Source organism: Sorex fumeus, unplaced genomic scaffold, assembly GCF_029834395.1.
Source record: "Sorex fumeus unplaced genomic scaffold, SorFum_2.1 ptg000169l, whole genome shotgun sequence".
Taxonomy (NCBI): domain Eukaryota; kingdom Metazoa; phylum Chordata; class Mammalia; order Eulipotyphla; family Soricidae; genus Sorex; species Sorex fumeus.
The window spans coordinates 6,449,576-6,463,589 of record NW_026606226.1 but is presented as its reverse complement, the minus strand read 5'-3'; the positions used below and the strand labels follow the sequence as shown (position 1 = coordinate 6,463,589).

Sequence of the window (14,014 nt, the reverse complement as noted above, 5' to 3'; positions counted from 1 at the left end):
GAAAAGATGTGCTTGGAGCTAGAGGTTCTTCGTCCTCTTAGCTATTTCTTCGGCGCTCTTGAAGGCGTCCCAAGCCACTCTCTTTCTCCTGTGCAACTCAGGTGCCAGGTCATTCATCATGTTGACCTAGGTACACATAACTGTTGCATTCGGAGATGTTTGTTCCGTTGAGAGTGAATGGAACGTCAGGAACAAGACTGTTTCTCATGAACATTGTCTTTGTGAGATTCAGCTGTAATCCGACCTTTCCACACTCACGGTCAAAGTCTGTCAGCATTTGTGCCACTTGGCTGATGTTTGGTGTTATTAGAACGATGTCATCAGCAAAGCGGAGGTGGTGTAGTTGCCGACCATCTATCTTCACTCCCATTCCTTCCCATTCCAGTCGTTGCATGACGTTCTTGAGGGTCACAGATGAAAATTGCGTAAATGGGGAGGATGGCAGAGCATAAGAGTGGGGACCATCTGGTAGGTTAGGTGGGTACATGGGGAAAGCAAGGTCAGAAGGGGACCACGGTTAGAGAAAGTTAAGAAACAGGACTCTAGACCTAAGCCTTTCCTGGTCTTGCTTCCATATTCTCTTTAGATAATCCCGTAAACACCATGACACCAGCTACTTCTATGTGCTGAGCTTCCGATGGAACCAAGAGCTTCACTCTCACAGTCCCTTTTAGTCCCCTTTATTTGCTGTTTTTGTTTGTTTTTTTTTTCCTAATGGCATTCCAGGCACCAGGTGGTGGCAGGGATCAATCAGAATTGTACTCCCACCAGATATAGAAGGACTGCATTCATTTGTGCTATATAAAAACTATAGTAGAAGCCTTAATATCTATGGCCAGGGAAAATGGGTTAGGAGGACTGATCAGTGGTTGGAACTATCCACAAGTGTGTGTGGGGCTGAGAGTAGGTAAGCTAGAGAAGACACTGCTTTGGAACAGACAATAACAGCTGGGAATGATCACTCTGGACAAGATCTGAGGGTTAAAATAGGTAAGGGATTTTTTTTTCTTTTTGGGTCACACCCAGCGATGCTCAGGGATTACTGGCTTTGCACTCAGGAATTAGTCCTGGTGGTACTTGGGGGACCATATGGGATGCTGGGAATCGAACCTGGGTCGGCTGTGTGCAAGACAAATGCCCTACCCGCTGTATTATCGCTCCAGCCACAGGATATTCTTGATAACCTTTCAGTATCAATATTGCAAAACAAAATGCCCAAAGGGGGGAGGGAGGGAAAAGGAGAGAGAGAGAGAGAGAGAGAGAGAGAGAGAGAGCGCCTCCCATAGAGGCAGGCAGGGGATGAGGGGAGGGAACCTGGGGACACTGGTGCTGGGAAATGTACAGTGGTGGAAGGACGCGTGTTGGAACACTATGACTGAAACTTAATCGTGAACAGCTTTGTAATGGTCTGTCTCACAATGATCCAGTACAGCACTGTAGCACGACTGCAATGTCCTCCCGTTCATCGATTTGCTCAAGCGGGCACCAGTAAGGTCTCCATTGTGAGACTTGTTACTGCTTTTGGCACATCAGATATGCCAATGGGAACTTGCCAGGCTCTGCCGTGCAGGTGGGATATTCTTAGTAACTGTCTGAGAGGGACGGAGGAATCAAACCCGGGTCAGTCGCATGCAAGGCAAATGTCCTACCCGCTCTGCTATTGGCTCCAGCCCGATAACAAGAAGTAACAAGTCTCACAATGGAGACGTTACTGGTGCCCACTTGAGCAAATTGACGAACAATGGGAGGACAGTGCTACAGTGATTCAATAAAAAAGTAAAAATATATATATAAAGTTATATATATATATATATATATATATATAAATTTGGGCTGGAGCCATAGCACAGTGGTAGGGCATTTGCCTTACAAGTGGCCAACATGGCCGACCCGAGTTTGATTCCTCCACCCCTCTCGGAGAGCCTGGCAAGCTACCGAGAGTATCTCACCCACATGGCAAAGCCTGGCAAGCTACCCATGACGTATTCGATATGCCAAAAACAGTAACAACAAGTCTCATGATGGAGACGTTACTGGGCCCACTCGAGCAAATTGATGAACAATGGGAGGACCGTGACCGTGAGCCTCCATCATCCAGTTGTGCTCAGCATCTGCGGCTCTTGCTGTTCCATCCAGCCCTTGGCCAGGCTTCCCTGACCTCCCTGGGCTCCTGGCTACAGTGCTTGGCTGGACTGTCGCAATCCTCTGCAAGTACCTGGAATGGGTGGGAACCAAAGGTCCCTGCAGTGGTATCTGTGTGCGAAGCACGTGGTATTTGGCAAGGGGAAGCGGTGTTGTAACCGCGGATGGCTGCACTTCCCTGAGGCATACTGCGTAGCTGGAAGTGAGGGGGCAGTGCCAGTGTCCTGACCACAGCGTCTCTTGCAGAGCTGCCTCACTCCCAGAGCGCCCCGGCCGTCAGCAGCACCTGCACAAAAGTGCTCTACTTCACCGACCGCTCCCTCACGCCCTTCATGGTCAACATACCAAAGCGGTGAGATTCTAGGCCATTTTGATTTCTTTGCTGAATTTTAATTTTGTGTGTGTGTGTGTGCGCGTGCATGCGCGCGCGTGTGTGTGTGTGTATGAAGCCAGACAATTTTTTTTTTCGCCTTTTGGGTCACACCTGGCATTGCACAGGGGTTACTCCTCGCGGTGCTCAGGGGACCATATGGGATGCTGGGAATCAAACCCGGGTCGGCCGCATGCAAGGCAAACGCCCTACCCGCTGTGCTATCGCTCCAGCCGCAAAGCCAAATAATTTTTACTGAATGAAACTTACTTAGATGTGAGGGAGAGAAAGAGAGGAAATATATGTTCAAGAGAGAACACAGACCTCTCCAGAGTGGAAGAAGCAAAGAGACATAGAGACAAGCAGATGAGATGTATTTCCAGAGGGGAACACGGCCTTGAAGAGCAAGCTCCTCTTCCTCTCTTTAAAAAAACGGGGCTGGAGGGACAGTGTGGGGTTAAGACACTTGCCTGGCATGCTTTGGACCCAAGTTCCGGTTCCATCTCTCGTGCCACTTGGTTCCCTGACAGCGTCACTGAGTGCTCTGCCCCTCCCCTCACCCAAACATAGAGCTGGGGGTAGTCCCCAAGCATCGCAGGGTGTGGCCCTCAGTGCCCCTCTTCTCCCTCTCAAAAGGGACAGAAGCCTTCGTAACTGCCCATATGATGAGCTGAGGAAGCCGGGCAGTGTACAAGGTGCACGGGCAGTACCTTATAGTTGCAGCCTTACTGTCACCAGCCACTTCATAGAAGACAAGTCGTCCTCTGCTAGGTCCAGCCCCAAGAGTCATTATCCTGTGCCCATAACTATATAGATAGACTCAGGTTAGCTAAAGTCGTTGTGTTTTTTGGGGTGCTTTTTGGTTTGCTTGTTTTTGGTCTGCACTGGCAGTGCTTGGGGCTTACTCCTGACTGCACTCAGGGATCACTCCTGGCTGGCTCAGGGAACTGCATCTGGTGCTGGAGATTGAACCTGGGTCAGCTGTGTGCAAGCAAGTGCCTTGCCCGCTGTACTATCTCTCTGGCCCATACAGGTGCCTCTGTAAAGTGCTCAGGCCTGCTCCTAGCAACTCAGCCCAGTAATGGATGCTGCAGGCTACCAGGGCAAAACTGGGGGCAGGCACGGGGCTGTGTGCTACTGGGGATCTAACTTTGGACCTTACACATACAAGGGAGCAAGGCATGTGCTCATCCTGTCCATCTATCTTTCTCATCTGAGGTCTTTTTTTTTTTTAAGCAGGGTAGTTTCTATTGAAATTTATTTAGAAAGATGTAAGGGGGAAAAAAGACAGAAGTACAACATGGGCTTCTCCAAAGTGAAAATAAGCAAAGAAACATACAGGCAAGCAGGCAAGGTATGCGTTCGAGGGAGACACGGGTTCGAGAAGCAGACCCAAGGAGGTCTTTTTTAAGTGCCCCAAAATAGATCCTACACAGTGTGGGACCCTCTTACTCTTCGATAGTTGTTCTCTTCCTCACTTAGCCGACCTCTTAAGGATTCATGTTAAAAACCTTCAAATCTATGCCAGAGCGACGATACAGCAAATGGGGCTCTTGCCTTGCATGTGTCTGACCCAGGTTCGATTCCTGGCACTCCTTGTGGGTCCCCTGAGCCTGCCAGGAGTGATCCCTGAGCACAGGGCCAGGAGTAAATCCTGAGCACAGCCAGGTGTGACCCCCACACCAATCAAACACAAAGACCCTTCAAACCCTTGCTTGATACACACCCTCAAGAAAACAACATTTTTAAATAATAGAGAAGCACCTCCCACCCCTGCGTGGTGTTTGGGGCCATCAGGGCTGTACAGAGTTAAGGGGGAGAAGTGGGCAGTTTGGAGGATTGGATTCAGGACCTTGAGCTTGCTAGACCTACCTTCCACCATGACCCAAAGAAAGGAAGTTTTGCAGGATTCTTAAACTTGGGAATCACTGCTGAGGGGACAGCAGTGATTTCCTAGGATCTACATACTTGGTTTGATAGGGGGGAGCTTTCTGATGCAAGGAGCAGAAATGGACAAGACTTGATTGAATCCGCCTGCCTTGGGAAATGGAGCACTGTGAAAGGAAACAATTCAGAGAACCTTAGGCCGAGAGTTGATATGATTTCAGAGAATTCCATTTTATTTCTCGGGAAAAGTCATTTGAGTTTTGTTCTTTTGGAGCCATACCTGGAGGTATTCAGGACTTACTCTTGGCTCTGCATTCAGAGATCACTCCTGGCAGGACTCGGGGGACCGTACGGGGTGCGGGGGATTAAACCCAGATCTGCCTCCTCATAAGGCAAGTGCCCTGTCCTCTGTGCTATCTCTCAGGCCCCAGAGAAAAGTAATTTGACTGCTGCTGCAGTAGTTTTAAATTCCCAGATCACCCCATAGGTAAGGCGATTTCTTCCCCTGTGTGGTGACTGGCTTCCTCAAAGGTGGTTTTAGACTTTGTTGGGTTGTCAGCGCAGTGAGCTGCGAAGGTCATGCACTATCTGCTTGGCCGCTGACAGGGGCCTGCTTTGGGGTAACTTCTTATCTCTCTAACCTATTGCTAACGAGTCGATTTGAGGGCTTTGCTATTCCTATTACAGGTTGGGGGAGGTGACCTTGAAGGATTTCAAAGCAGCCATTGACCGGGAAGGGAATCACCGGTACCACTTCAAAGCTCTGGATCCTGAGTTTGGCACCGTCAAAGAGGAGGTACAGACTCCCCAGGGAATGTGGGTGATGGTCCCTGAACCGGTATCTATAAGAACCCACGTTCCCTCACAGGTTAGAGGGATTTCCCAGGGCCTCCGGTCAGGGAGCAGCCCAAGAAGTTGATGGTGTCTTTACTTCAGGGTCAGTTGTTTTCATCAGTAACTGGGTTAGATTTTTTTTTTTTTGCTTTTTGGGTCACACCTGGCAATGCACAGGGGTTACTCCTGGCTCATGCACTCAGAAATGACTCCTGGCGGTGCTCGGGGGGACCATATGGGATGCTGGGAATCGAACTCGGGTCGGCTGCGTGCAAGCCCTACCTGCTGTGCTATTGCTCCAGCCCCAGGGTTAGAATTTTTAATCTTAAAAAAAAACAAAAAAAAGAAAAGGTGGGGGTGGGACACGGGTGAGGATGTGGTCTTGCGTGCAAGAGACCTGGGTTCAATCCCAGGCAATGCAAAACAAACAAAAAACTCAAGGGGCCACGCAGATGGTGCTAAGGCCTGTAGTGCGTGCGTGCGTGTGTGTGTGTGTGTGTGTGTGTGTGTGTGTGTGAGCTTGAGTTCTACCCGGGCACCTCCAGATACGGCTTCCAAACAAGTAAATAGAAAGAGACAGGTTTCTGGGCCAAGGATGGAGCTCAGATGGGGAGCACATATGTACCATGTGAGAGACTCTAGATTCTATTCTGTAGCCTCCTACTTGCCCCCCTCAGATGACCCTTGCTCACCGTCCCCTCTCCAGCACCACTAGGTATGACCACTCCAAAAAAAGGGAAAAAAACCAAAACAGGGAAAAATTTTTATTTTGTTATGGAAAATAGCATCAATTTGAACAAAACTGAGTTTTTAAGTTTCGTTCAGATTTGTAGGCACTGTCCTCCCGTTGTTCATTGATTTGCTCGAGTGGGCACCAGTAACATCTCACAGCAAATTGTGAGACTTGTTGTTACTGTTTTTGGCATATTGAATACGTCACGGGGAGCTTGCCAGGCTTTGCTGTACGGGCGAGATGCTCTCGGTAGCTTGTAGGCAGCAATTTTTTTCCTCTTTTTTTTTGAGAGGGCCACAACCATTAGTGCTCAGGGCTTTACCCCTGGCTCTGTGTTCAGGGATCACTCCTGGCAAGCCTCGGGGGACAATATGGAGTGCCAGGATCAAACCCTGATCAGTTGCCTGCGAGGCAAGTGCCATACCCATTGTACTATCGCTCCAGGCCTTTGTAGCCAAATCAAAAACTTTCTCTTTTCTGTGAAGCATAAACAAGTAGAGATGACTCTGTGGAACTGTGGTGGAAATCCCCCAGATAATGAAAACAAGTAACTTCTGGAAACTTCATCTTCTTATTCTGAACTTATTTACCACTTTGCTATATAGTTCCTCTGCTAGAAATAGACTTTTTGAGGAGCTGAAGCCTTGCACGTGGCCAGCCCAGGTTCAATTCCTGGTATACTGTGTTGTCTCTCCGAGCCTTTCCAGGAGTGATCTCTGAGCCTGAAGCCAGTCGTGAACATCATTGGATGTGGACCCCAAACGAAACAAAAAAAAGTCTTTGGGGGGACTAGTCCTGCAAGTGTTTTTTTTTAGTAACAGAATGCAAAAAGTTGTAAAGCCATGGGCTGGAGTGATAGTACATTGGGCGGGGTGCTAGTCTTGCACACAGCTGACCCATGTTCAATACCCATGACTACATATGGTCCCCCAAGCACCTACTGGAGTGATCTCTGAACACACAGTCAGCAGTAAGCCCTGAGTACCGGCAGGTGTGGCCCTCGAACAAAACAAAAAGTTGCTAAAGCCATTTTGTTTTGTTAAGATTTCTCCTCAGCTAAAATGTTTTAATAACCCTGTCTTGGGGCCAGAGCAATAGTACAGTGGGCAGGGCGTTTGCCTTGCACAATGGCTGACCTGGGGTCAGGCCCTGGCATCCCATTTGGTCCCCCCAGGCACTGCCAGGAGTGATTCCTGAGTGCAGAGCTTGGACTAACTTCTGAGCATCGCCTGAGTGACCCAAAAAGCCAACCCCCCCCAAAAAAAAAAACAAAACCTTGTCTTATTAGTAGCATAGGAAATGAAAGAATGAGAAAAATTGCATGCCAGCATATTAAGATTGGTCTTTTTTTTTAAATGTAGGAGTACTGCTATTTATTCAGCCACTGATTAGCTGATTGAATTGGGCATGATCTCCACCTTACTTTTTTTTTCATAATTTTATTTATTTATTTTTCTTCTTATATTTATTGAATCACTGTGGGAAAAGTTACTAAGCTTTCAGGTTTAAGTCTCGGTCATACAATGATCAAACACCTCTCCCTTCACCAGTATTCATTTTTCACCACCAAAACCCCAGTATATCCCCCCTCCCAACCCTCCCAGTGTCTGTGATGCAGGTGATTTCCACTTAACTCTTCTCTACATTGATTACATTCATTATTTCGACAAAAGATGCACCATTATTGTTTAGAAGTTCCCCCACCCCCAACAATCAGAATTGCTGAAAAGGCATTGAGAAATACTTTGTTTTCTATAGCTGGTTATAAGAATCATATAATCTCATGTGGCCGCAATAGCAGCCTCACGATTTTGGATTTCAGCAAAGAGCCAGATAATTACAAGATTGATTTCTGTGTGTCTGGTGTTATGGCTGTGCCAGAGAGCCGCTCCTGGGGGGCAACTCGTGATCTCCGTAGGGCGCGAAGGATGAGCTGGTACCGCCCCGCTTCCCATGAGACTGCAGTTTCCCTGTCAACGCCAGCTCATACCTGGCTTTCTTATAAGCTCAGAGGCGGTGGCCACCTTGCTGCTGGGGGGCGGGAAAAGGCAGAAGGGAGCAACACCCTTTCCCTCCTGGGGAGGAATGGTGCCATAGTTTAACGAATGGTCCAATCACTTTTCTGCCGCAAGCTGCCAGGCTCTGGATTAAGTCCTTTGGCCTCTGGAGCCATGGCTGTGCTGGAGAGAGAGCCGCTTGTGGGGGGCAACTCATGACCTCGGTAGGGCAAGAAGGACGAGCCGGTACCGCCCCCCTTCCCCTGAGACTGCAGTTGCCCCGTCAACGCAGGCTCATACCTGGCTTTCCAAGAAACTCTGAGGCAGCGGCCACCTTGTATGTGGTCCAGATGCATTTCTGCCAAAAGACTCTGGGTTTTGAGATTTGTTTCTGAGTCTCTGGGATCATAGCCGTTAATTAGCTTGATCAGGAATCAGAGAGGCCGTTTGTAGGCGGCGACTCGGGGTCTCACTGGGATGGGGAGGAAAGGGCTGGTTCCACCCCCAGCTGGTGAGGCCCCACGTGTCTCATCACTGCAGGCCCAAACCTGATCGTCCAGTGGCCTCTGGAGGATGGTGGTCACCGGGCCACCAAGGGGAACAGGCCAAGGCACGAAACCTATTCCCACCTGAAGTGGCCCAGCACCAGTAACCTACTGCAGGAACAGGATGCATTTCTGCCAAGAAGCCTTTGAGTTCCGAGATTCGTTTCTGAGTCTCTGGGATCATGGCTGTTAAGCAGTTCAATCAGGAGCCAGAGAGAGAGGCCATGCCTCCAATTATATAGCTGAGCCAGAGGTGGTTTGTGGGTGTGTCTCCCACATACCTAACTTTTGGCCATTTACTTTCTTGGTAAACTTTGCCCCAAGTTTTTGGGGTCTGGCAAGGCACAGCAGCAATTTTGGGGTATCTAAAAGCCTGACGGTGCCATCAGGCTGCTGATGCAGTTGCCTCACAGGTACAAATTGACCTGCTGGCAGCATCATACCCCCAAGATTGGTCTTTCTTACCCTTTCTTTAAAGTGCCTTGAGCCCCCGATTTCCCCCTTTTTCATTTAGGTATTTACAGTTGTTGTGGGGGCCACTCCCAGCAGTGCTGGGGCAAAGCACGAGGTGACAAGCATAGAGCCCAGGGCCTGGCACCTGGAAGACATGTCTTGTAGCACTGAGTCACAACTCTGATCTCCTCTGTCTCTCTTTTTCAGTGGCTTATACTTCTGTTTCTTCTAAGAAGGCCAAAAGTGCTCTGTCGTAATTGACTTACTAATTTCTAAAAATTTTATGAGCAAAGAAGTATTAGGATGCTACGGAGAGTATTCGATATGCCAGACACAGTAACAACAAAGTCTCCAATGGAGACGTTACTGGGCCCGCTCGAGCAAATCGACGATCAACGGGAGGGCCTTTACCTTTACCTTTTAACCATTCCATAGATGTAGACATAAAATTAATGCATCCACACCCACAAAATATACTTTTTAAAAAAACCTGTTACAACTTTTAGGGATAAAGCCAACGGGACATGGAGTCTAACTCAAGATTTTTTTTTTTCATCCTTCCTTGATCTTTTTTTTTTTTGGCTTTTTGGGTCTCACCTGGCAATGCACAGGAGTTACTCCTGGCTTTGCACTTAGGCATTACTCCAGGCAGTGCTCAGGGGACCATATGGGATGCTGGGAATCGAACCCGGGTCGCTGCGTGCAAGGCAAACGCCCTACCCGCTGTGCTATTGCTCCAGCCCCTTCCTTGATCTTTTTATGAGATGCCGTATCTTACTCTTCTTTTCCCATCATGGCTTTTTCTCTAGGTTTTCCATGATGACGATGCCATCCCCGGATGGGAAGGGAAAATAGTAGCCTGGGTGGAGGAGGATCACGGCGAGAATTAAACTGAGTATCAGGTGGAAGACTTTCGGAACTTGACTCTCCCTGGCTGCTCGACTCAGGAAAGAGGACTGAAACCAGGAAACACTACGAAGTTTCTAGTTCATGCTGCCAAAAGAGAAGCTTCTCCAAGGGTAACAGCCAGAGAGGCCAGTCCTGTTTGTGTGCCTGGCACATGTGGCCCTTAAAAATCCCTGTCCAAATGGAGACCCCGGCTTCCTCTGCAATTCCTCGTTATGGGAACACAGTGTTTCATTCTGCTCTGAGGATAACAAACCCAAGGCCTTAAGCAACGGGAATGGGCCATTCAGCTCTGATAGGGGCATGGCTGCTAGGATCTGGAAACTGGGAATCAGAGGCGTCACTGCTGCGTGTTACAGTATTACTTGGCCTAGATGGTTGCAGCAGTCCTGGTGTTTGTACTCGCAGACAAGGCACGGGTAACCTGTTTCCTGCTTCTTCGAAGCTGCTGCAAATGCATCAAGGGGGAAGCCCACTCCTCAGCCATCTTTCTGGACTGGTCGTGGATGGTGCATTATCTTGGACTTGCTGGGAAACATCTGCCTCACATGTGCTATCCTTGGCCAAAACCATAATGAAGTTAGACCTTGGGCTGCCTCTGGTGTCTTAACTGGTTCTGCAACTTGTCCTTGAGCCCAAGGGGACATATTTCAATGTACTGTTAGTTTTCTCTGGGGACTCTTTTAACTGGAGCCTTTTTAAACATTCTAACTGATGAACTTTGTATTTGAAAGGAATGAGGAGTTAAAAAACTCCTTGAGAATCCAGGCGGGTGTGGAACGGTGCTGCTATCCATATCTTCTTGACTTTCTTTCTTTCCCTTAGGACTTAAGTTTCTCTATTGTTGTCTCCTTTGCACTCAAAAGGGAGGCAGATCATTAATTTCAGTATTTGTGATTTTTTTTTTTTTGAGAACCGAGCATGAGTTTCTGGTCTATGCCTCCTTGTTTCAAGGCCAGGGTGTTTTGGTTTTTGGTTTTTCCCATTACCTTGAATCTAGGCTGATTCTTTGGGGCACGATAGAAACCAGGGAGCATGGAGCCTGAGTTGTGAATGGCAGGGCTGATTCTGGGTGAAAAAAATCAAACCTAGAATACTTTCTTATGTGTAGCATTGTTAAGTGTAGTAGCTCAAAAAAAAAAAAAGTTGAATTGCCAGCAATTACCTATTAACTTGGGTTTTCTCATTCATTCACCAAGCACCATCAGCCATTTTACACATAGATACAAGCATCGCATTCAAGTATGTATGATACACACATTTTCCAAAGCAGCCTGCCTGGGACCGCCAATGTACACTGCCAACCTGAGGAGTTAGACAGACCGATTCTGGGTTCCTGACCGGTCTGTCTAGTTCATCGCCCTGTTCAGCTATTTCCAGCAGATGACTGGCGCTCTTAAGAGGACATTTCATTGTTTTCTATGGATCTGTCTTTCTAAGATAATTCATGTTTGGAGAATTCTTTTGTACTCATTTGCTTTTTTTGTCTGAGAACCATGTCTATTTTTATAACTTGAGTGTGAGTGCTGTATATTCTCACATTCTGTATACTCTCTCCATTTTCTAGAGAACCCAGTGGCTTTTTTACAGGCTCTTCTTACCAGCTCTTGTGGTTTCAGAACAGCTTTATTTTATTAAGAGTATATTAATAACTAACTCCAGTTCCAAGTCTACCTGCCATTTTCGGGGTGGAGGTGGTTTTAATGTAAAATTGAATTGATGGCTCCTCTTGAAGACAAGAAGAGTTCAAAAGACAGCTAATAGGGTCCATGTAAGTTAACCTGGTTTTCTCCTAATCATAGAATGATTTCTCATTGGAAAAGACTGGAAAAGTGTGGGAAAGTCGGTCCAAGGCAAGAAGAATTCATTATGGAAGCAAACAGAAGAAAACAGCATATTCTCAGGTTCTTTTTCCCAGGAATCCTGGAGGAAAAGTCCTTGAGTCACCAATTTCTCTGTTGCATGTGAATTTTAGTGTTTTGCTATAAAACAGCATGAGGGTTATCAGGCCAAAATCCATTATTGTATTTCTCATTTTGATCCATTTTTTACTTGTCAGGATTTTTGTCTGCTTCAGCCAACAGTCTAACCGTTATGTGCAATTTAACTTCTCAGAGAAAATTAAATCAGAAAATTTCAAAGTCCTCAAGCTGATTTGTCTTGTTACTCCTTTGTATTTGGAGGAAGGGTCACATGGCCTTAGCATGCATAGAAAGCTGAAGTCGAGATCAGGAGATGAAAGGAGGCCATTTCCCCCCTTCAGCTTTTTAATCTCCTGTGCCACAGGTAATGACTAGGTACCCTAGTTGCAGGTTATTGCTCCACTAATTCTTGTGTAAAATGTCCAGTTTCTAAAGGCCGAGAAGGCTTCTGAGGAGGAGTGTGTAATGATTTGTTCTGATCTTAAAAAGTCTGATTGATGGGTCCAGAGTCTATGATAGTACAGCGGTAGGATGTTTGCCGACGCGGGTTCAATACACTTGAGCATTGCCAGGAATAATTCCTGAGGACAGAGCCAGGAGTATCTCCAGATGTGGCCCAAACAAAACAAAACAACAAAAAAATGTGGTTTAGATGCTGCATTGGTTCCACCACAGTGAGCCTCTTAGAGTACTGCCCCCTAGTGACATTTATGTGGAATGGTGCCTGTGGAACCCTGCCGCACTGAAGCTCTTTGGAACTAGAATGTTGAAACAATCTAAACTCTAGTGGGTTAATGAAACAAATAGCCCTCTCATCAAAATAATTTAGCATAAAGCTCAATTCCTAAAAACGCCTTTATTTATAAACCGAGGTGGGCGGTACAGAGTGCTAGTACAGCGGATAGGGCGCTTGTCTTGCATGCCACCAGCCCAGGTTCGATTCCCAGCATTCCATATGGTCTGCTGAACCTGCCTGGAGTGATCTCTGTGCAGAGCCAAGAGTAAGCCCTGAGCACTGTGGGTTGTGGGCCCCAGACAAAACGAAGTACTGAGGATGGGGCTAGAGAGAACTCAGCAGACTGAGAGCTTGTCTTACATGCAGGAGGTCTAGGTTCAATCCCCAGCACCAACCTATTCCAGAGCGTCTCTGGGAGTGACTCCCAAGCACTGCTGGGTGTGTCCACCTCTTTCAACTTTCCCACTTCCAGACATTCAAAACAACAAAATAACCAATTGAGGATTGTTCACACTCAGTTTCTTAAATTAACTACAATTGGAACACTTTACAGTTAGTACCTAACACTGGCTTTGGCAGGACATTACACTAAAATTGGGATAATAAAGATTGGGAAGGGTGACATGTAAATTTGTGAAGAATTCCATACTTTTTATAAAAAGCTTTTGTCAAAAAAATAAAAAAAAATCCATACCTAGCATATTTGGACTAAACTAAAATTGGAATAATAAAGATTAGCATGGTCCCTGCGGAAAGGTGACATGCAAATTTGCGAAACATTCCATATTTTTTATAAAAACCTTTTGTCAAAAAAAAAACAAAACAACACATACCTAGCATATTTGGACTAAACTTGGTCATGGCAGAGTTCTGCTTATTGACCAACCTCGTAACCCTTTTTGACCAATAGCTGCAAATTGAGGAAAATATCTTTATGCTCTACATCATATCCAAGAGGACTTTAATTTAGCTCATTATTATTTTCATTTTCACCCTCAAACATGATTGCACACTCCCATTACGTGAACATATGTAAGAGGTATGGTTTGTTTGAAATACGTATAAATGTAAAATTATATTTTCTTAGAAACTGGATGTTTGCAACCATTGCTTTCAAAGAGATTATTGCCATGTATTCTCTTCTCCCTTTTACAATGTTTTCATGAGGATTTACTAGAGGCTTGTGATTATCAAAATGATAACCACTTTTAACTGCCTGTATGTACCAGATTTTTGAACTAAAAGAAAAGACAAACCGAATAAAATGGAGTTTGCAAACTGAATACCATAAGTCATTTTCATTTGTGTTTACTGGCGGATACTAATCAATGAAGCGGTTAACCTTTAGTGAAAGTAAATTTCCTCAAGTGATCTCCCTGGTAGCATGTTTGCTTATTGCATAGACAGTACAGATAAGAAAGTTCATTGCTCCAGATAGTTTGCTTATTGGTATTTCCAATGCAAACATAAAATGGATTATTATTCACAG

General features: G+C 46.4%; 1 protein-coding gene and 1 pseudogene across 4 annotated transcripts in view; both read left to right on the top strand.

Moving 5' to 3' along the window:
- Positions 1 to 10,954, top strand: part of DIXDC1 (DIX domain containing 1) — an 84,735-nt gene extending 73,781 nt beyond the window's left edge. For all 4 annotated transcript variants that reach the window (XM_056107497.1, XM_056107498.1, XM_056107496.1 and 1 more), the window contains 3 exons: positions 2,389 to 2,494; positions 5,087 to 5,195; positions 9,771 to 10,954. In XM_056107497.1, coding sequence (XP_055963472.1) covers positions 2,389 to 2,494; positions 5,087 to 5,195; positions 9,771 to 9,851 — 296 coding nt within the window. In that variant the 3' untranslated portion in view covers positions 9,852 to 10,954. The remainder of the gene's footprint in view (positions 1 to 2,388; positions 2,495 to 5,086; positions 5,196 to 9,770) is intronic.
- Positions 10,955 to 13,218: 2,264 nt separating this feature from the next.
- On the top strand, positions 13,219 to 13,316 carry LOC130016982 (uncharacterized; annotated as a pseudogene).
- Positions 13,317 to 14,014: the final 698 nt, after the last annotated feature.